This window comes from Mus caroli, unplaced genomic scaffold (assembly GCF_978045245.1).
Source record: "Mus caroli unplaced genomic scaffold, Mus_caroli_1 scaffold_4, whole genome shotgun sequence".
Classification (NCBI taxonomy): Eukaryota; Metazoa; Chordata; class Mammalia; order Rodentia; family Muridae; genus Mus; species Mus caroli.
Window position 1 is genome coordinate 145,063,462 of NW_028227259.1, and position 21,280 is coordinate 145,084,741.

Sequence of the window (21,280 nt, forward strand, 5' to 3'; positions counted from 1 at the left end):
TGTGGAACTCAGAGGACAACCTCAGGCACCTTCCAACTTCTGTTTGAGACAGAGCTTCTCATTGGTCTGAAACTTCACCATATAGAGAGGGCTAGGGAGCCAGCAAGCTCCAGGCTCCATCTCGGAGTCTGACTCACCAGCATGGGCTGTTCACAGGTTCTGCGGATCTGATCACAGGTTCTCATTGTGAGGCGAGCACCTCATTTACCCACTGAATCCTCTCCCTATACCTTGTTTGTTTGTTTTTTTGAGACAGGATCTCATTAAGTACAGCTAACCTGGAACTTCCTATCCTACTGCCTCAGCCCCTCCCGTTCCTCCCTCCCCCCTGCCAAGTAGCTGCGGTGACAGCCTGCACCATGCCTGGCTCTCACTAAGAGCTTTACCTGCATGGTCCCTGTTAAGCCCCATAAACTCTGACAGATTGTCAGCTTGCACAGCCCACGCTGCAAGTTCAAACTGGGAGACAGGCAACGCCCCTTTAGATCAGCCACGCCCCCACCCCGGATTGGTTGCTGCGGAAGGGGCGGGACTCTAAGGGATGGTTGGGTGGGACCAATCTCTGGCCGTAAATAAGGTGCCACATGGCACTGGCTGGCGAGGGCAGGAATGGGGAGAAGTGCGCAAGCGCATCAAGAACGGGCGTAGTCCCGCTCGCTAGCTCTCGCGAGAGGATGGAGGGGGGTCTGCCTGGGGGCGGGGCCGCGCCTCGGGCGGGGCTGCTAGCGGGAGGAGGCGATTTCGGCTGCAGAATCAGCATCACCAGCAACAGCAGCAGCGGCGGTGACTGTGGCGGGCGCTAGGTGAGGAGCGCAGGCTCGAGCGGAGCGAGGGGTGAGTGGGAGTCCCGAGTCCTAGGGTGGGGCGATGGTCCATGGTTTGGCGATGCAGATTGGTACCTCCTTCTGCCTGGCTTAGGCAGCTCCCACGTGGTCCCGGGTTCGAATCCCAGTTCTGTCCAGCTTGCTGTGTGACCTTAGGCAAGTGCGCACCTTCTCTGAGCCATCTTCTTGTGCAGCCCTGCAGAATGCGTGAAGGAAGGTGTGGCCACTTGGCCGATCTCCTTTGCAGTAGTAGCGGCTGGCTCGGAGGTGGGGGGGACACCTTCTCAATTTTGCCTCTGGCTGTTTGGGTGTCCAGGCGAGAAAGCAATTGTTTAGAGACTGTTGTGCTGCAGTGTCCGGGCCAGACCTTGCAGGAGGCTGTCTCCGAAGCCAGGTTTTGCACCGAGCAAGCACTGGCCCCACATCTCACCCCAGTCTACTGAGCATCCTCCTGCCCTGTGCATTGCTGCGGGTGCCCCCAGCAGCAGCCTCATGCCTGGTGGACCACAGGAAGCCGCGCATTAGTGGCTAACAGTAGGACCTATCTTCTCTTTGGGCTTCTGGCCACGAAGACATCGCTGGCAGACCTTGGGCTCCGCACATCCGCCTGGCTGTCGCACAGAGAGCTGTAATGTTTGCACCCTTCTTAAATTATTTATTTTATAATCCCACGCTGCGCTGGGAGCCCTGGAGTTGAATGGGAATGTGACCCTCGGGGGAGAACGGGGCTGTGAGCCTTCCATTGCTGGGACAGCACCGTGTGGCTCCAGCCTAGGTAACATGAGTTAGGGCCCTGTTTCCGGGTGTGAAGGAGAGAAAAAAGATTGTTGGGAAACTGCTAAGTGCTGGGTATGATACTGCAACTTCGCGAGTTGCCTAAGGTGGAGCGTGGTGCCAGTTCTTGTGAGCTTAGGCAAGAAGATTGCTGTGAGTTTGAGGGCAGCCTGGGCCGCATAGTGAGGTTCAGGCCAGCCTGGGCTACAGGATAAGACTCGGACTTAAAACAAAACAAAACAAAACAAAAATCACAAAAGGGCCTGTCTGCACCTTCATGTGTTAATTTCCTTGCTAGGATCTGGGGCTGAGCTTGCTTGCACGCGGGTGGTCGCTGTTTATTGTCATGTCGCATTCGTGGGTCTGCATCTTCAGTTTCCTGCTGTAAGGGCAAACCACCATATTGGGTGGAATGCTGGGAACCATGGGCCCTGGGTAGCTCAGGTCGTCCTGGTTCAGGGCCACTTGAGTGGCCAAGTGTATGAAAGACGTTTGCGGTATGCAAAGAGAATGCCAGGAAAGGTGCCGCGTACCTGTGATCCTGGCACCCAAGAGGTGAAGGCTAGCCTGGGCTACATAAAACCCTGTCTCAAAGAAACGAACCAAACAAAAGAAACCCCTTAGCATTGAAGACTGGAAGCAGCTAATTCAGGAGATGTTGAGTTGCTGTGCTCATGAGGGGTGGGGCCTGTGGGGGAAAGACTAGTTTCTGGAGGGGCGGGCAAGGAGTTGTGTGCTTGTCCATGTGTGTATGCAGGTGCATTGGAGGCCAGAGGATAACGGATAACGCTGGGTGTCGTCCTCAGGAATGCCATGTCCTTGCTCTGAGACAGACTGGCCTAGAGCTCACCAATTGGCAAGGCTGGCTGGCCTGGGGTTTCAGGCACACAGCACTTACTTGGTTCTGGGGATCTGGACTGAGGTCCGTGTGCTTGCGTGGCGAGCACTGAACCGACTCGGCCGTTCTCCCAGCTCTGGGAGGACAGGATTTCTGCTTGAGAAGAGCCTCATGCCCTGCTGGAGCCCAGATTCCATGGCTGGAGATTGCAGTTGAGGTTTGATGGGAACCAGGACCAGGTCTGTCAGAGGTAAACTCGTGATGCTAGAGGGAAGGGCAGGGAAGCTTGGGGTGTAGGGAGATGCAGTGCATGACATTGTGGGTGTGGCTCAGTGGTTAGGGGAGGTGGTGCAGAGCCAGAGTTCCCCCAGGGCTTCTCTGGGCAGTGAAGCTCTCTATACGATTCAGTAAGAACTGGACAGAAGAAAGAAGCAATGCAAGTCTGGGAGCAGCAGCCAGGGTCCTGCTGGTCCCCACCCCCACCTCGCTGGGTGGTGGAGGAGGCGTGGGAAAGTGTGTGGTTTGTAGACGCTAAGAATCTGTGACATTGCGGACCTCCAGCACAAGGCACCCGTGCTCAGAGTCTGGGAAAACTCGAGAGAAGAGAAGAGAAGAGGGGCAGGCAGAAGGGATGCTCACATGTAGATGCCTGTGGACTCAGTTCATGATCAGTACCACGTGATCACCGGGGCTGGGTGGGGCAGTGATTCTGTTCTAGGAAGGCCAGGCCAGAAAGTACTGTGAAGGAAAACAGCCTGGTTACTCAGAAGACTGAAATAAATCAGGTGGGAAAACACCACACACGCATGCACACACCCATATACACACATACACATTCACATGCACACACACATACACATTCATACACACATACACATTCACATGCACACACACACATGCACACACACATACACATTCATACACACATGCACACACACATCCACACTCACACACTCACACACATTTTTGTTTGTCTGTCTAGGAGCTTGCTCTATAGTCCAGGCTGGCTTTGAACTCAGATATCAGCCTGTCTCTGCTTCCCAAGTGCTGGGGTTGAAGATGTGTACCACCATGCCTGGACCACTATATAGTTTTTAAAACAGGGTCTCATGTAACCCAGGCTGGCTTCATTTTCCTCTGTAGCTGAGGTTGACCCTGCCCTCCTTCCTGATTCTACTGCCTGTGCCTCCCAAGTCCGGGGGTTACTGGCACGAGCCGCTCTGTACTGGTCTGTGTGTGCTAGAGGTAGAACCCAGGGCTTTGCATGTGCTAGGTGAGCACCTTGCCAGCTGAGCCGCACCCTCAGCCCTGGACTACCATTTTCAACCGCTTAGGTCTTCACTGTCCCGTTATTAAACGTAGCCAGAACATGGTGTGTGCCTGTAATCCCTGTACTGGAGAGGTGGAGGCAGGAGGAGCTAGAGGAGGAGAAAGAGATGGAAGAGCTGGAGGAGGAAGAGGAGGAGGAGGAGGTAGAAGGAGGAGCTGGAGAAGGAGGAACTGGAGCCGAGGGGCTAGCTGTGAGTTTCACACCCCTTTAGTGTGTAAGCCCCTGCTGATGGCTGTTGCTGGCCCACAGATGTGGCTGGAAATAGCCCGCCCTCTCACATAATACTTCCTGCTGTTAGCCAGTGAGGTTGCAAAAACTATTTAGAAACTCTGAGACTTTCCAAATGGGAAACAGCAGACCCAGTTGCCAGTGGGGGAAGGGCTGCCCTCAAGCCTTGAGCTCCCCAGCCTGAGCAGCCCACCCATACTGCTGCCGGCCTTTCCCTTTGGCCAAGAGGATGCATGGTCTTCTCAGAGCTGGAGTAGCCGGAGAGAAAAGACCCACGAGTCACAGTGGCCAGTCCCCAGTTGAAACACTCAATTGGCGAGTTTCTAAAGAAACTCATAAATGAGGCAGGCAGTGGTGACACTCCGGAGGCAGAGGCAGGGGGATCGCTCTGAGTTTGAGGCCAGACCGGTCTACAGAGTAAGTTCCAGAAGAGCCAGGGCAACACAGAGAAACCCTGTCTTAAAAACAAAAACAAAAACAAAAACAAACAAAACACAAACCTCATAAATAATTAATAACCCTTTCCAGGATGAGGTGGGGCATGGTGGCACGAGCTGACTTCTGAGGGAGGAGGCAGGGCGTGAGAGCCAGCCTCTGTTACAGCCCTGTCTCAATAGTTTGAAAGAGCCTGGTGGCTTACACACGTGATCCCGACACTGGGCTGGCTGATTGGTGAGAGGGGAGTGTGAATATAGGAGGACCTATATGAATATAGGAGTGTGAATATAGGAGGACCAGAAGTTCCGGGTCAGCTGCTTGGTATCAAGTAGTTTGGGGTTAACCAGAGCTACATGAGAACCTGTCTCAAAAAAGAAAAACTTAAGGAAAGATTTAGTAGATAGCTCAGTGACTAAGAGGCTGTGCAAGCACAGGGACTTGAGTTTGTATCCCCTGCATCCACGTAAAGCCAAGTGTGGCCATGCATCCCTCCAGGCTCAGTGCTGGCGGAAAGAGGGAGTAAGACCACGAGGGTCCTGGGGCTCACTGGCCAGCCATTCTGACAGAATCAGTGAGAAATTGTCTCAAAAAAATACAGCGTCACATGCCAAAACAAAAGTAAATGCGTAAATAGAAAATTCCTGAGGGAAACCCTTATCCCCCTTGAACTCCATCCTCAGGCAAGAGAGCATAGGCTAGACACTTAATATGCTGTCCAAATTTATCTCTCCTGGACGTGAGGGTGACTGGCCAGCTTGTATCCCTATATAAGGTGTTGAGCCTGAAAAAAGAAAGACAGTCGAGGGGGTGGGGGGAGGGCGACAGGACAGGGTGGGCCCTGGAGATGGGGGAGAAGAGCTGTGCAGGCAGAGGGGACCAGGGGACCGGCAGGGACCATGGCCACCGGCAGGGACCATGGCCACAGGTGCTCCTGACCTCAGCAGCGCCCAGGGCTATGGGAGGGGACAGACTCACAGACGCTGCACTGGAACAGCTGCAGAGGACTTGACACAGTTGGCAGAGCTGAGGCTGGATTAGTCCTAAGAACACAGAAAACAAAGCAAACGAAAACACGAGACTGTTATTAGTTCCCGGGAAAATAAACTGTTGTGCGGGAGGGGAGAGGAAAAATAATTACGGCGTCCTGGTAGTCCCAGCTGCGAAGAGTCTCTCCATTGCGTGGCAGTGTATGTAAACACGGGCTGCTGCTCTAATTGGAGTCGTGACATGCCTGAGAGGGGTGGCAGGGGAGGGGACACACTGCGATGTCACCTGCTGAGCTGGACATCAGAGCTAAAGCCAAGGACCCAGTGGCAGCTACTGAGTGCTAGCAGGTGCAACAGAAAGAACCGGTAATCAAAGCCGAATATGAGCCAAAACTCGGGAGGTGAATGGGTTTCTGAGTTCAAGGCCAGCCTGGGCTACATAGTGAGACCCTATCTGCAGGGTGGGAGGTGGGGGGAAGAAAACTGAGGCAGAAGCAGCTGTGAGGATGGGAAAGAGGGAAGGGATACTGGTTGCTAAGGAACTTGGTGGTCTCCGTTCTCATTATAGACAGAAGCAGTCTCCGTTGGCATCGATGTCTTGGGCAAGAGACTTCCCCTACTTGGCTGGCTTGTGTGCAGTGCTTTGGGTTTCCTGGACGCATTTAACCTTATTATGCCTATTGTTTTCTGTATCCTGTCTCAGCTCTGGTCACTGGGTCCTTTGTCAAAGACTCCACGCTGCCCCTTAGCGCCATCTTTGTTTCTTTTTGTTTCTGTTTGTTAACATGTACTTTTATCCGTGTGTGTGTGTGTGTGTGTGTGTGTGTGTGTGTGTGTCCAAGTGCTCACAGAAGTTGGAAGGCGCCATTGCACTGCCTGGGCCTGGAGCTACAGGCGGTTGTACGCTACTTCGTGTGGGTGCTGAGTATGGACCCCAGGTCCTCTGGAAGAGCCCCCACCCCCACCCGCACCCCCACCCAACTTAACTGCTGGGCCATCTCTCCAGCCCTCACAACCCTGTTTTCTGAGGCAGACAGAGTCTTGCTGGAGCTTGCTGTTTGGGCTTGGCTGGCCAGCAAGGCCTCAGACCCTCTTGTCTCCCACTCACCCCAAGAGCTGAGGGTACAGGTACATGTGTGGACACGTCCAGCTTTTTATACGGATGTGAGGATTCTGAGTCACACCCTCATGCAGCAAGGGCTCTTACCCACTGAGCCCTCTCAGTTCCTGCAAAGGGACTTCTAAAAGTATTTACAAGTGGAGAGAGCAGCAGTGACCCTTCCCCACCTTCAGAATTAAGATGGCAGAGAATGGTGGCAGTCTTCCTGATGCCTACCTCGCGTGGGCTGCTGCCCTGAGCCTTGAGGACGTGCTGTGGCAAATAAGATGGATCCTCCTTCCCAGCGTTGCTTAGTGCAAGTTCTGCCAGTCTCCACAGTGATGGGTCTGAGATGCGACAGGTCCGGTAGAGAGGAGGTCGAATATGGCCGGTGGTTACCTAGTGAGCAGAGCCACGTAGCTGTGGGATTGTGGGTCCCAGCATTATCAGGATGGCCTTAGCACAGAGTGAGCTGTGGAGTGCCTCTGAGAATGGCCCAGCAGAGGGACGTCGGTGAAGCAAGAGCCTGCCCCACCGGGCCACTGATGAATGGCAGGGAACCTCTTTGGCTATACTGAAGTGACCAAGAGGAGAGATGAACGGGCCTGGTCACTACCACGGAAAGGGTTAGAATTAGAAGCCGGAGGACACCATGGACCAAAGGACTAGGGACAGAGATGTGTCCTAATTGGCTTTCACCACAGCAATGTGGCAGAAAGGGAGGAAGGTAGAAGTGAGAAGAGGGGTCGGGGCATTGAGGAATGCAGTGAGAGCTGAGAGAGGCCTGGATGGGTACAGGAGCCTGGGGCAGGGGGTATGGAGAGACCTTGCAAATAAAGTTGGCATGGTCTACTGCTGTTTTCTGTTCTGGAGATAGAACCTTGACTCTCACACATATTCTACCACTGAGCCACACCTCAGCCCCTCCCTGGGGGATTCTAGGCAGGGGCTCTACCACTAAGCCACGCCCCCAGTCCCTCACTGGGGGATTCTAGGCAGGGGCTCTACCACTGAGCCACGCCCCCAGCCCCTCCCTGGGGGATTCTAGGCAAGGGCTCTACCACTGAGCCACGCCCCCAGCCCCTCACTGGGGGATTCTAGGCAGGGGCTCTACCACTGAGCCACGCCCCCAGCCCCTCACTGGGGGATTCTAGGCAGGGGCTCTACCACTGAGCCACGCCCCCAGCCCCTCACTGGGGGATTCTAGGCAGGGACTCTACCACTGAGCCACGCCCCCAGCCCCTCACTGGGGGATTCTAGGCAGGGGCTCTACCACTGAGCCACGCCCCCAGCCCCTCACTGGGGGTTTCTAGGCAGGGGCTCTACCACTGAGCCACGCCCCCAGCCCCTCACTGGGGGTTTCTAGGCAGGGGCTCTACCACTGAGCCACGCCCCCAGCCCCTCCCTGGGGGAGTCTAGGCAGGGGCTCTACCACTGAGTCACACCCCCAGCCCCTTACTTGGGGATTCTAGGCAGGGGCTCTACTAAGCTACATTTCTGGCCCTCCTTTTTTGGAGACATGGACTTACTATGTAACCTTGGTTGGCCTGGAACTGGCTATGTAGATTACTCTGTCCTTGAACTCATAGAGATCTTTCTGCCTCTGCTGAGATTAAAGGTATACACTACTGTGCCCTGGCTCCCAGCCCCCCTTTAAACTTTTTATTTTGAGACAAAATAAAAACTTGGCCAAGTTACTCAGGCTGTTCTTGAACTCAGGCTGCATTCATGTCCTGTGTATTTGAAAGCTGTAGACTGAGGATTCAGGAGAGAGAAAGATAATGAGGGCTCATAGCCCATGCACCCGAGGCCCAGCTCTGCAGAAGCCTTTTGAGGTCAAAGACTGGATCAGAGCTTGATGTACACACTCCCCCATGTGTGTGTGTGCATGCATGCAAGTGTGTGCATGTGTACATGCATGCGGGTGTATGTACCTGCACGTGTGTGTGCACACGTGTGTGCATGTGCGAGCACCTGAGGGACAACCAGATGACAATCTCAGATATCTCTCCTTAGGTGCTGTCCTCCTCGTTTTTGCTACAGGTCATTTTCTGTATCACTAGCCTGAGGTCATGGATTCAGTCAGATAGGCTGGCTGTCATAGAGCCCCTGGTCCTCCTGGTTCAGCTCTCCCGAGATGGGACTACAAACCGTCACCACCACACCTCCTAGCCTTTTATATGTTACTCAGGCTGTTCTTGAACTAGAAGGTTACAACCAAGGTTACATAGTAAGTCCATATCTCCAAAAAAGGAGGGCCAGAAATGTAGCTTAGTTGAGCCCCTGCCTAGACTCCCCCAGTGAGGGGCTGGGGGCATAGGAGTAGTCTTTTATATGGATGTTAAGGCTCGGACTGGGGTCCGCATGCATGCTGTCCGTTAAGGCTTTTCCTCAGTCTGCCCCATCTCTTTTGAGGTGGACTCTGTAACCCAGGCTGCCTTTGAATTCCTGTTGCCCCTGCCTCAGCCTTAGTGTTGTGAGCAGGCGTCACCACCACACCCGATTTGCTCCCCATTTTCTTGGCAGCATAAATTAATTATCAGTGTGAATGTTTGTTGCATAATTTTATTCGCCCATGCTGTCTGACTTAGTGTGTGGGATTAACTGAAAACGAAGGATTTGTTATGCGTTCACATGGATTCGTGTGAGCGCGGCTTTGCGGGCCCTAGCAGTGATGTCAAGATTACAAGGTAGTGTTGCATGTCTCTCCTCTCCTTATACCTTAATTTTTTTTTTTAATTTATGTGTATGGGTATTTTGCCTGCATTCATGTCTAGGCACCACATCTGTGCACATAGTGTCCAGGGAGGCCAGATGAGAGTGTGAGACCCCCAGATACTGGAGTTACAGATGCTTGTGAACTGCCATGTGGGCTCTGGGAACTGAACCTGGGTCCTCTGAAGGAGCTGCCAGCGCTCCACTGAGCTGGCTCTAGACCCAGCCTTCCGCCAGTTTTAAGCAGGGTGTCATTGTGGTTTCGGTCTGTAAGGTGACTGACCTTTGACCTCCGGTTGCCTCCTCTTCTCACTTCCCATTTGTCCGAGGAGGGCTTGTGCTACTGTGTCTGGCGCTTCATGTGCTCTCCTCAGGTCCCCATGCTCCTGTGGCAAGTCCTCGGCCCACTGAGCCATCTCTGCATCCTCCTAAATGAAGGATTTTGCTAAATCAGTGAGCCCAAGCCCTGCTGGTTCCAGGTGGCTTGCCTCACAGTGGGACTTGTAGTGCAACCGTGGTATTAACAGCAGAACTGAACATCTTGCTGCCTGCAGAGGGCCCATGCCAACACCACTAATAAAAGGCACTGAAGAGGTGGCTCAGCGGTTAAGAGCATTGACTGCTATTCCATAGGACCAGGGTTCAAGTTCCAGCACCCACATGGCAGCTCACAACTGTCTGTAACTGCAGGATCTGACACCCTCAAACAGACATACATGACATTCACGCAGGCAGAGGAGCATCAATGCACATAGAAACAAACCAACCTCAGAACCATTTTACCAAGAGAAGCCTACAACAAGGCCTCTGTACCATATGACTCCATCTGCCATCTAGAAAACAGTGCAGATTGCCATGGCTGAGCATCAGAGGGTGAGTGTTGGAAGCATCTTATGGTTTTTAAGGCAGGGTCTCGTGTAACGCAAGCTTCCTAGGGCTGGGAGGACAGACATGTAGCACCACACCCAGCAGGAAATATTAATTGTAGTATACATGTGCCAAACCCCATTCAATTACATATTGAGCTACACATTAAACAAGAAGAGGGTGTTTTATTGCGTGTCAGTCACTTGTCTATAAGCCTGTTAAGAAAGCTCAGAGGAGCTGGAGTGACTCAGTTGGGAAGGAATTCCTTCCCGCAGGGCTTCTGTAGCCCCAGGGGCTGTGAGTGAGGGCTGTCTTCTCATATACCTGTGTCAGACAGTGGCTGGTTGGGCCTCCGTCCTTCCCTCCCTCCCTCCCTCCCTCCCTCCCTCCCTCCCTCCCTCCCTCCCTCCCTCCCTCCCTCCCAGCAAAGCACATTGCTGTCTGTCCCTTCACACTTCCTATGCATTTCCCTTGAAGTTTCTGACTGTATGATTAGACAAAGGAGCAAACTCCCCAGTCCACGTGCAAATGTTGGTGGTTAGGTAGCATTCTGCGGAGAAACAGCCTGTGCAAGGAGCATGTGTGTACAAGGGGAATGAGTGTGCAGACCTGGCTAATGTAAGCCCAGCCTGGTACGCACGCCAGTGATCTCAGATACTTGAGAGCCTGAGGCTCGAGGATGGCACATTCCAGGACTGCCTGGCTACTTATCAAGTCCAAAGCAATTTACCAGACCTTGTATCAGAATGAAAAGAAAACAGGGGAAGAGTTCAGCGGTAGAGCTCCTGCCTAGAATCCCCCCAGGGAGGGGCTGGGGTGTGGCTCAGTGGTAGAGCTCCTGCCTAGAATACCCCAGTGAGGGGCTGGGGTGTGGCTCAGTGGTAGAGCCCCTGCCTAGAATCCCCCAGGGAGGGGCTGGGGTGTGGCTCAGTGGTAGAGCCCCTGCCTAGAATCCCCCAGGGAGGGGCTGGGGTGTGGCTCAGTGGTAGAGCCCCTGCCTAGAATCCCCCAGGGAGGGGCTGGGGTGTGGCTCAGTGGTAGAGCCCCTGCCTAGAATCCCCCAGGGAGGGGCTGGGGTGTGGCTCAGTGGTAGAGCCCCTGCCTAGAATCCCCCAGTGAGGGGCTGGGGCGTGGCTCAGTGGTAGAGCCCCTGCCTAGAATCACCCAGTGAGGGGCTGGGGGCATGGCTCAGTGGTAGAGCCCCTGCCTAGAATCCCCCAGTGAGGGGCTGGGGTGTGGCTCAGTGGTAGAGCCCCTGCCTAGAATCCCCCAGTGAGGGGCTGGGGCGTGGCTCAGTGGTAGAGCCCCTGCCTAGAATCCCCCAGTGAGGGGCTGGGGGCGTGGCTCAGTGGTAGAGCCCCTGCCTAGAATCCCCCAGTGAGGGGCTGGGGGCGTGGCTCAGTGGTAGAGCCCCTGCCTAGAATCACCCAGTGAGGGGCTGGGGGCGTGGCTCAGTGGTAGAGCCCCTGCCAAGAATCCCCCAGTGAAGGGCTGAGGTGTGGCTCGGTGGTAGGGTGCTTTTCGCACTCATGAAGCAATGGGTTCTGTCCCCAATGCTACAAAGAAGCTGGAACAAAGAGAAAAGGAGACAGAATGGGAGAGGGGTGTAGATTGAGATTGTCTCAGTGATGATAAAGGCCAAGAAGTGCAGGCCCAGATAAGTGTCCCAGCTTAAAGACAGCCACATGAGAACAAGTCATCTTGCTTTGACCTCTGTCAGTTCTTGGCATTTCACAATAATTTTTTTTTTACAAATATGTCAATTTTTATAACAAGCCCGTTGGAATTTTGGTTGATATTACTGACATTACTGTTCTATTTTGTGTGCATGTACACACACGCACACATGTAATGAAATTGAACCTAGAGCATTTTGCATGCTAGGTGAGCACCTAGCCATTCCCAGCCCTTTTAGCTCTCCTTCCCCTCTCTGTCTGTCTGTCTTTCTTTTTTCTTTTTGTTTTGAAACAGGATCTCTCTATGTCACCCAAGCTACACCTCCAACTTACAATCCTCCTGCCTCCTCCTCTTTATGCCACTGCTAGGGTGACAGGTGTGTCCACCGGTCCCAGCTGCAGTCTCAGTTTCCCCATTTGAATGTTCATCTCGTCCACCTTCACACACACACTCAGAACAACCATGTGTGCTGTGTCTGTGTATAAGTGTGTTAGTGACGGGGGAGGTTGGGATGTTGCCGGTCCAGAGCCCAATTACAGTCTTTGACTGTGTTAGTAGCTATTTGTTGCTTATCCCTGTCTGGCCTGACATCCTCTTGACTAGCAGGCAAATCTTTTGTACAAACAGACACCCAGACCCCACCCCACCCCACCCCACCCCACCCCACCCCCCCCCCCCCCCCCGCAACCAGAAAGCTGACACTCCTCAGCATCTGAGGCCTATGACAGAGATCACTTCAATTTGCTGTGACTGCCTTTGTGACACTTCCGCCAGTGTATTTGAAAAACATCTTGATTCGTGACTTTCTTCGCTCTGTTACTATTAACGACTTCAAGCTGTTACCACATTGGAACATGGAATCTGGGGTAACCTAAATCTGTGCGGGGGCCTGGTCACTCATTTGGGCCCAGAATAAACTATCTTGTCCCCTATGAGATGAGAGTTGTGTTTTTGGGTTGATACACTTTACCCACCAAGTTATCTCCGCAGCCCCAGAATAACCTTTGGCTAAATATCTGGGCTTCCAGTGGCCTGATCCTGTTGACACAAAAAAGAAACCTCCCATGTTATTTGACTTTCTTGCCTGATGGTCAGAAAAGATCCAGCCCTTTATAGGAGTGTGGTTCTGCCCTGCGCCCTCACTCCTAGCTAGGGTGACTAGACATAATGTGGCCGAGGTCACTGCATATTTGTGCCCTGGCTATCTGGATGGGCCCAGCTTCTCATGTAGATGTGAGGGTGGTTTGAAATAGTCAGGCACCAACATGGCGCCTACCTACTGGCTGCCTGGCTTGTCTGTAGCATTGTATGTGGTGGGTGAGAGAAGTGTCTGGTAGCCACGTCACAGGCACCTGCCTGGCTGTTATGTTGGGTGGTGAACCTGCCCTGATTATCAGAACACTTAGAAGCACAGGGGACCCAGACCTGTGAAAAGTCTCCAGGTTGTGCGTCTCCATGAGACCCGGCGTCTGAGGTGTTCCGCTGACGGCAGAGCCCTGGTCCCATAGCTGTGGCAAGTCTACCTGACGGGGGTCCTTTTGCTGAGCCACCCCACCCCGCTCCTCCCGTTGCTTCAGAGCACACGGGGCCCTTTGTTGACTGCTGTTTTGAGAGTTGGAGATTTTGGACTTGAAAATAACACCCTTATTTTTTAAATGGAAAATTACTCTCTGAGGTCATTTGTGGTCCCTGACTGTTTTTGAGGCCAGCAGGGATGATGGCTGTGGTTCTCTGCCTCACCACTCTCCGCTGACTCCCCAACCCTCGCAGGAGGCAGCATAGCATCCCCCCACGTGTCTGGAAACAAGGCTAGACATTCCTAGATCGCAAACTCCTTAAAAACAAAAGAAAATAAAGCTGGTTGGTGGTGGTACTGACCTGGCAGGCTTTTTCTGTCCTTTGCTACTGTTCCTGCAGTCCTGGGAGTTGCGACTTTAAAGTGGCAGAGTGGGCCCCTTCAAAGGGCCGCCGACACAGAATGCTTTCCTGACTCAGTTCTGGAACTGCTGTTTATGTGGCTTGTCTGAGGTCAGACATGCTAAGAGAGGCCTCCTTGATGTTGAAAATGAACCCTGGCCTCTCAGACTAGAAGGTGGGTGTGTCTTAGTGGACAGGGCCCACGGGTTTGTCACCTTTGAGAGGGACTGCAGCTGGCCCAAGTCTGGCTGTTCCACCAGGACAACTCCAAAGCAGGATGAGGGAACAATGGGGTTTGGCTGTCCAAAGGGAATCTTTAGATAGGGAATATAGCTCAGTGGTAGAGCCCCCTAGATCTGCCTAGATTCCCCCAGTGAAGGGCTGGGGTGTGGCTCAGTGGTAGAGCCCCTGCCTAGAATCCCCCAGTGAGGGCCTGGGGGCGTGGCTCAGTGGTAGAGCCCCTGCCTAGAATCCCCCAGGGAGGGACTGGGGGCGTGGCTCAGTGGTAGAGCCCCTGCCTAGAATCCCCCAGTGAGGGACTGGGGGCGTGGCTCAGTGGTAGAGCCCCTGCCTGGAATCCCCCAGTGAGGGGCTGGGGTGTGGCTCAGTGGTAGAGCCCCTGCCTAGAATCCCCCAGGGAGGGGCTGGGGGCGTGGCTCAGTGGTAGAGCCCCTGCCTGGAATCCCCCAGTGAGGGGCTGGGGTGTGGCTCAGCCTGAGAGTGATTGCCTGTTGTGTGTGAAACCGAGTTTCATCCACAGTGTGGCATTAGAGGAAAACTGGATTTAGTACTATGTCCTATGTCCTGCTTCCTATAAAAACCCAGATGGGACTTATTGACGGACCTATTTCCATGCATACCTTCAGTCCACATTTTGTTTGTTTGTTTGTTTTAAAGACTTACTTATTTGACATATATGAGAATTTTGCGTGCATGTATGTCTGGGAACCATATGTGTGCCTGATGACCACAGAGGCCAGAACTGGAGTTCCAAGGCAGTTGTGAGCTGTCCTGTGGGTTCTGGGAAACAAACTCTGGTTCTGTGCAAGAGCAGCAAATGCTCTTAACCACTGAGCTGTCTCCAGCCCGCCATTCCACATTTTTTGGGTTGTTTTGTTTTGTTTTATTTAGAGACAGGGTTTCTCCGTGTAGCCCTGGCTGTCCTGGAACTCACTCTGTAGACCAGGCTGGCCTCGAACTCATAAATCCACCTGCCTCTGCCTGCCTCCAAAGTGCTGGGATTAAAGGCGTGTGCCACCACTGCCCGGCTGCCATTCCACATTTTAAATAAGCAGGTGAGCTGCGGCCCCCACAGTCCACTCAGTTCCCTCTCCCACTCGGCGCTATAGCTAGCCCGATGCTTGAAGTGTTTATGGACAGGGTGTGACTGTAGAGTCCTGTCAAGCCTGAGCTCACAGTCCTTTTATCTTACTCACCACAGTGGGGCACACATGGGGCATCACCATCCTTGCCTAAAAGCTAGGGTTTTGTCTCATGGATTTCTTTATTTCACCTGTAGTCTGGTTTACTGATTTCTGTTCTAGCCCTTGTTGTTTCTCCCTGCAGAATTTTGGTTTATCTCACTCTTTCCCAGTTGTGAGAGGTGGGTGTTTTCAATCCATATAAATAGATATATACCGTTTATAAATATTATCTATTTATTTATATAAATTATATAAGTAGATACTAGATATTATAAGTTATTATCCACTTATCTATATAAATAGATAATTACTTGTTTTTGTTCGCTTGCTGGTTAGACAAGGTCTCACTATATGCATCAGCCTGAATTTGAACTCATGGAGATCCTCTCACCTCTGCTGGAATTGCAGGCATGAGCCACCACACCTGGCAGAGTTTAGACCACTGATCTGTAGTCTCCCCCGTTCCAGTGCCTCTGGCAGGCCCTGCTAGCCTAGAGTCCGTGGGTTTCTCAGTGCGTTAGGTTCTCGGTTTTCATTCAGTCCGACATGATGTCCTTTTAAGTCTTTCCTTTAAGGGGCTGAAGAGGCTCCTCCGGAGGTGTAGGTGTGATGCCTCGAGTTTGAACCCACATAGAAAGCCAGATACAGTGCTGTGTGTCTAATACAGCATTCCTAAGGCAAAACAAGAGGCACGGAGGGAAGAGTTGGCCGCAAGTGGGTAATAAGCACGAGATGCTGCCTCAAAACACGAGGGAGGGGAGGGCCTACTCCAGACAAGTTGTCCTTTGACCTCCACCTGTGTGTTCTGGCGTGCGCATGCATGCCCATGCACGCGCTTAAAACATTCTTTCGAGGCCAAGCCAAGGCCTGTACATGGGGTGCTAAGGAGGATGGCTGGCAAATTGAAACTAGTCTAGCCTATGTGGTGAAGCAATATCTCAAAGAACAATCAATAACAAAAATTCTTTAGCCCACAGGTTATTTAGAAGAGGGCCATTTGATTCCCAAGTATTTGAAGAGTTCTGTTAACTATGTCTATGCTCAGCCTACTGCATTGAATGCTTTGTTGTTCCGAAGGGAAAAGGGCGAATTCAATTGTATTAGGAAGCATTCATCTGTCAGCTCCATCCTGGCCTGTGGTTCTCTCTGTTATCAAGACTGGAATGTTTGGTGAGGACTGGAGAGATGGCTTAGCAGTCAGGGTGTGCTGATCTCACAGAGGACCCTAGTGAGGACTGGAGAGATGGCTCAGCAGTCAGGGTGTGCTGATCTCACACAGGACCCTCGTTTGATTCCCAGCGACCCCATCAATCCTCACATCCACCTGTGACTCCAGCTCCAGGAACTCTGAAGTCATCTGCACTCAAATGCAGATACCCACACAGACAGACAGATAAACAGGCAAATTCATGTAATCAAACAAAATCAAATGTAAAGAAAAGAAGGGAGTGTTCAAGTCTCCAACTACAGCTGTGGACCCTTCCTCCCAAGTACACCTTAAAAATATATTAAAAAAAAAAAACAACATTTTTTTTGGAGAGAGGGTCTTATGTAGCCCACGTTATCTTCAAACTCACTATGTAGCCCAGGATGACCCCAAATTCCTGATCCTCCTGCTTCCACCTCCTGAGTACTCTGATTACAGGCATGTGCCACCACAACTAGTTTTATGCAGTTCTGGGGACAGCATCCAAGGCTCAGTATCTGCCAGCTGAGCTACATCCCCAGTCTGATTTTTTTTTGCTTTATGTATTTTGAAGCTATGTTGTGTGTGAAGATATGTTGTGTGTTTGTGCTTATTCTGTCTTCTTTGTGGGTTGAGTTTTCTGTGATGACACAACATCTTTGCTGTCCTTGAGTTCTGAAGTTTTCTTCATCTGCTACTAATATAACTGCTTCTGCTTGCTTTTGGTTAGTGCCTGTATGACTAATATTTTCTGTCCTGTTGGAAAGGAATGGGGAAAGTAGAGTGACAGTCAGCTCTGCCTTGGTCTCCTCTGTCTGCCCTACTCCCCGAGTGGCGCTGGTGGGTTCAGACCCCTCTGGGTCTTGCTGTGAGACTGGCAGGGAGTCAGTTTGGCTGTCCCACTCCGTTCCATCTAACCAGCTCCTCCTAGCAGGTGACTCCAGGTAGGGTCAAGGCCCGGGCTACCATACCATCAGGCTGAGGACACAGTACCTCTGGCCCCTGTGGATGGGGGTTGGAGATCAGCTTTCTGCTTGGACCCCATGGTTGCCACCTGGAACTTGGACACAAGTGGGAATGTAGTATTCACTTTGCCACTGTGAGGGGTGATCTCCCAGGAGACCCTGATACGCTTTCCCTTTGCTGCTGAGCTTAAGTGGAATGGGTGTTACTAGATCTGTCACCAAGCTACTGTGAGCATGACCTTGGTCTCTCATGGGACAGCTGCACTTCCTTGGGGACCGCTGATCATGCTTTGGAACCTGGGAACCAGACCCCTCACCCTGACCTGGGCTTTAGGCTCATGCCATCTGTGCGCTCTGACTAATGTCCCACTGCATGCTGTGTAGGGCCTGGCTCAGCTGCGCTTGCTCAGTCTGAGAATGCACAGTGGCAGGGTTTTAGGAGAAGGGTGGCTTGGGCTGCTTTAACCTCCTTGTGAGGGAGGTTCATAGCAATCTCCTCTCTCAGCCTTAGCACCTCCTTGCATGGTTATTTTCTGGGAAATCTTTTTCTTTCCTTTCTGTTTTTTTTTTAAAGATTTATGTATTTATGTTATATATATATATATGTACACTGTAGCTGTGCAGATGGTTGTGAGCCATCATGTGGTTGCTGGGAATTGAACTCAGGACCTCTGCTCACTCCTGCACCACTCACTCCGGTCCTGCTCCCTCATGCCCAAAGATTTATTTATTGTTATATGTAAGTACACTGTAGCTGTCTTCAGACACACCAGAAGAGAGCGTCAGACCTCACTACGGGTGGTTGTGATCTGTTTTATTTTTTTTTTATTTTAAGATTTATTTTATATGTCTGTGTGTGTATGTGAAAGACGGGGGCGGTGTACGAAGGCGAGAAGCCATAGGTCAACCGCAGGTATCATCTTCAGAACCATCCGTCTTGGGGCTTGTATGTGGGGTTTGGGGTTTCCATGTGGGTGTATGTGAGTGTGTATATGTGCAGGTGCACATGTGTGTAGGTTGTATGTATGTGTAGGTCAGAGGTCAGCCGCAGGCATCATCCCCTTGGGACCATGCACCTTCTCCTTTGAAACAGTCTCTCTCTGGGACATGAGGCTAGCCCAGTAGGCTAGCCAGGCTAGCCAGCATGGCCGAGGAATCCTCCTGTCTGTCTCTGCATCCCCAGTGCTGAGATTACAAGAGCATACCTCCACATCTGGCTTTTGTTTGTTTGTTTGGAGTGGGGTGGGGTAGGGGTGGTTTGTAGATAGGTTTTCTCTGTTTAGCCCTAGCTATCCTGAAACTCACTGTAGAGATCAGGCTGGCCTCAAATTCAGAGACCCTCCTGCTTCTGCCTCCTAAGAGCTGGGGTTAAAAGGGTGTGCCACCACACCACGATTTTCTGTTTTTTGTGACAGGGTCTCTCTACACAGTCCTGGCTGTCTTGGAACTTACTATGTAGACCAGGCTGGCCTCCAATTTGCAGAGATCTGCCTGCTTCTGCCTCTCTGGTGTTGGGATTAAGGGTGTCACCAATGTGCCTGGCCACACCTGGATGAATTGAATTCTAAGGATCTAACTTGGGTTCTCATGTTTGCACAATAAGCTCTCTGTCCCTTGGGCCATCTGCCTAGCCCCTAACCTTTCTCTACTTACTTTGGTGACTCCCCAAGATGGAGTAACTGAAGCCCCAACCGGAATTTACACAGGGAGGCTAGAGACAGACAAGCAAGTGGGCTGGTTGGTGAGAAGTGGGGGAGGGGGACCCCGCCACTCACCCAAGGCCCTGCGTGTGGGAGAAGAGTCCATGTTGTTCTGAACCTCTAACCTGGTGTGTTCTGGCCTCTCCAGGTCCGTCTCCCAGGGACCATGTCCCAGCTGTGCACAAGGCTGAAGTGAAGGGCCAGGAGTGGGCCCAGCCCAGGGCAGCATGACCAAGCCGCGGCTCTTCCGGCTGTGGCTGGTACTAGGGTCGGCTCTCATGATCCTTTTGATCATTGTATATTGGGACAACGTGGGCACCGCCCACTTCTATCTGCACACGTCTCTCTCCAGGCCACACATCCTAGAACCCCTTCCCACCCAGGGATTGGTGGAGGAGAACGTGTTCACATCCGACGTGGATGAGTTTTTGGATACTCTCCTTAGTTCTGACGCGAAGCACAACGACCTTTCCAGGAGAAAAACTGAGCAGCCCCCGGCGCCCGCCCCCAGCAAGCCAGTCTTGAGCCACATGGAGGAGAACGTGAGAGGTTACGACTGGTCCACCCATGATGCCCATCAGAACCCTGACCGGGACAGGCAGCAGGCCGAGAGGAGGAGCCTGCTGAGAGACTTCTGTGCCAACGCCAGCCTGGCATTCCCCACCAAGGACCGCTCTTTTGACGACATCCCCAACTACGAACTGAACCACCTGATCGTGGACGACCGCCACGGGGTCATCTACTGCTACGTGCCCAAGGTGGCCTGCACCAACTGGAAGCGAGTGATGATTGTGCTGAGCGAGAGCCTGCTGGACCGGGGCAGCCCCTACCGAGACCCCCTGGACATCCCCCGGGAACACGTGCACAACACCAGCACGCACCTCACCTTCAACAAGTTCTGGCGCCGCTACGGAAAGTTCTCCCGTCACCTCATGAAGGTCAAGCTGAAGAAGTACACCAAGTTCCTGTTCGTGCGCGACCCCTTTGTGCGCCTCATCTCAGCCTTCCGCAGCAAGTTCGAGCTGGAGAACGAAGAGTTTTACCGCAAATTCGCGGTGCCCATGCTCCGACTGTACGCCAACCACACCAGCCTGCCCGCCTCGGTGAGTGAGGCTTTCAGCGCCGGGCTCAAGGTCTCCTTCGCCAACTTCATCCAGTACCTCCTGGACCCACACACGGAGAAGCTGGCGCCCTTCAACGAGCACTGGCGACAGGTGTACCGCCTCTGCCACCCGTGCCAGATAGACTATGACTTCGTGGGGAAGCTGGAGACGCTGGATGAGGACGCTGCCCAGCTCCTGAGGTTCCTCAAGGTAGACTCCCAGCTCCACTTCCCCCCCAGTTATCGGAACAGGACGGCCAGCAGCTGGGAGGAAGACTGGTTTGCCAACATCCCCCTGGCATGGAGGCAACAGCTCTATAAACTCTACGAGGCCGACTTTGTTCTCTTTGGCTACCCCAAGCCAGAAAACCTGCTCAGGGACTGAGCCCCCAGAAGCCCTCACGCTGCCCCCAACAAATTGAATGGCTGTCCCATGAGGCTGTCCTTTGAGGATGGGACCCTGTGGCCTCCTGGGTTCTCTCCTGGCTTCCTTTGCTTCCTGGTGTGACAGGCAGAGGATGCCACGCCTCTTCCATCTGGAGACCGTGGTACAGCCAAGACCCAAGCACCTCACTCTCCAGAGTTTTGCGCTCCCCACCCCCGCCCTTTTGCAATCTGGATTTGTTTACTCCACGGCCTGTATTCATGGAACACTGTGTTAAATACTGTTTTCTAAGATTAATATATTTCAGATATATTTAATACGAAAGTGGGAGGAAGCTGGAGTAAAGTGTGGCGCCCGCACCCTGGCATTCCTGTGGTTCTTTGGGTCAGGCAAGAATGGTACACAGGAAGGGAGCCAGGGGCTCATGGGATAGCCAAGTCTCACACCTCACCCGGAGGTGGAACATCTCAAAAGTGTCTTCACTGGTGAAGAGCCTAAATTTGAAGCTGGCTGGGTTTTGTTTTGGGGGTGGGGGGTGAATAGCGGGTGGTTACTGTAAACAAAACCCCTGAGGCTCAGTAACTGTTGAGGACCTGACTCATGTCAGCTTCTGTGAGGCCTTCACAGGAGGCAGCAGCCCCGATTGGGGGGTGGGGGGGAGTGATCTCACCATACAGGAAGCAGTGCGCCCGAGTCTCACACATCACCTGCTTCTGAGAGCTCCGGCTCCTTCAGCTTCAAACTCCCCTAGTCCCCCGAGAACCCAAACTACCCAGCCCAGCCATCACGGGCTTTAAAAAAATTATTTTTAAAATAGTATTTGTT

The 21,280-nt window shown here is 52.7% G+C and overlaps 1 protein-coding gene across 4 annotated transcripts; it reads left to right on the forward strand.

The window, feature by feature from the left end:
- The first annotated feature begins 698 nt into the window (after positions 1–698).
- Chst12 (carbohydrate sulfotransferase 12) lies at positions 699–20,829 on the forward strand. 4 transcript variants are annotated; one of them, XM_021162973.2, is made up of 2 exons: positions 699–803; positions 19,117–20,828. In XM_021162973.2, the coding sequence occupies exon 2, from the start codon at positions 19,196–19,198 to the stop codon at positions 20,453–20,455; it is 1,260 nt and encodes a 419-aa protein (XP_021018632.1). In that variant the 5' UTR covers positions 699–803; positions 19,117–19,195; the 3' UTR covers positions 20,456–20,828. The 4 variants fall into 4 exon arrangements, with proteins under 4 accessions (XP_021018632.1, XP_021018631.1, XP_085693516.1 ...); XM_021162972.3 differs by having other exon boundaries at positions 733–834; positions 19,117–20,829; XM_085837390.1 differs by lacking the exon at positions 699–803 and adding an exon at positions 2,578–2,675 and having other exon boundaries at positions 19,117–20,829.
- The last annotated feature ends 451 nt before the right edge of the window (positions 20,830–21,280 follow it).

Coding starts and splice junctions, on each gene's coding strand:
- Chst12 (XM_021162973.2), top strand. CDS start 19,196: ATGACCAAGCCGCGGCTCTTCCGGCTGTGGCTGGTACTAGGGTCGGCT.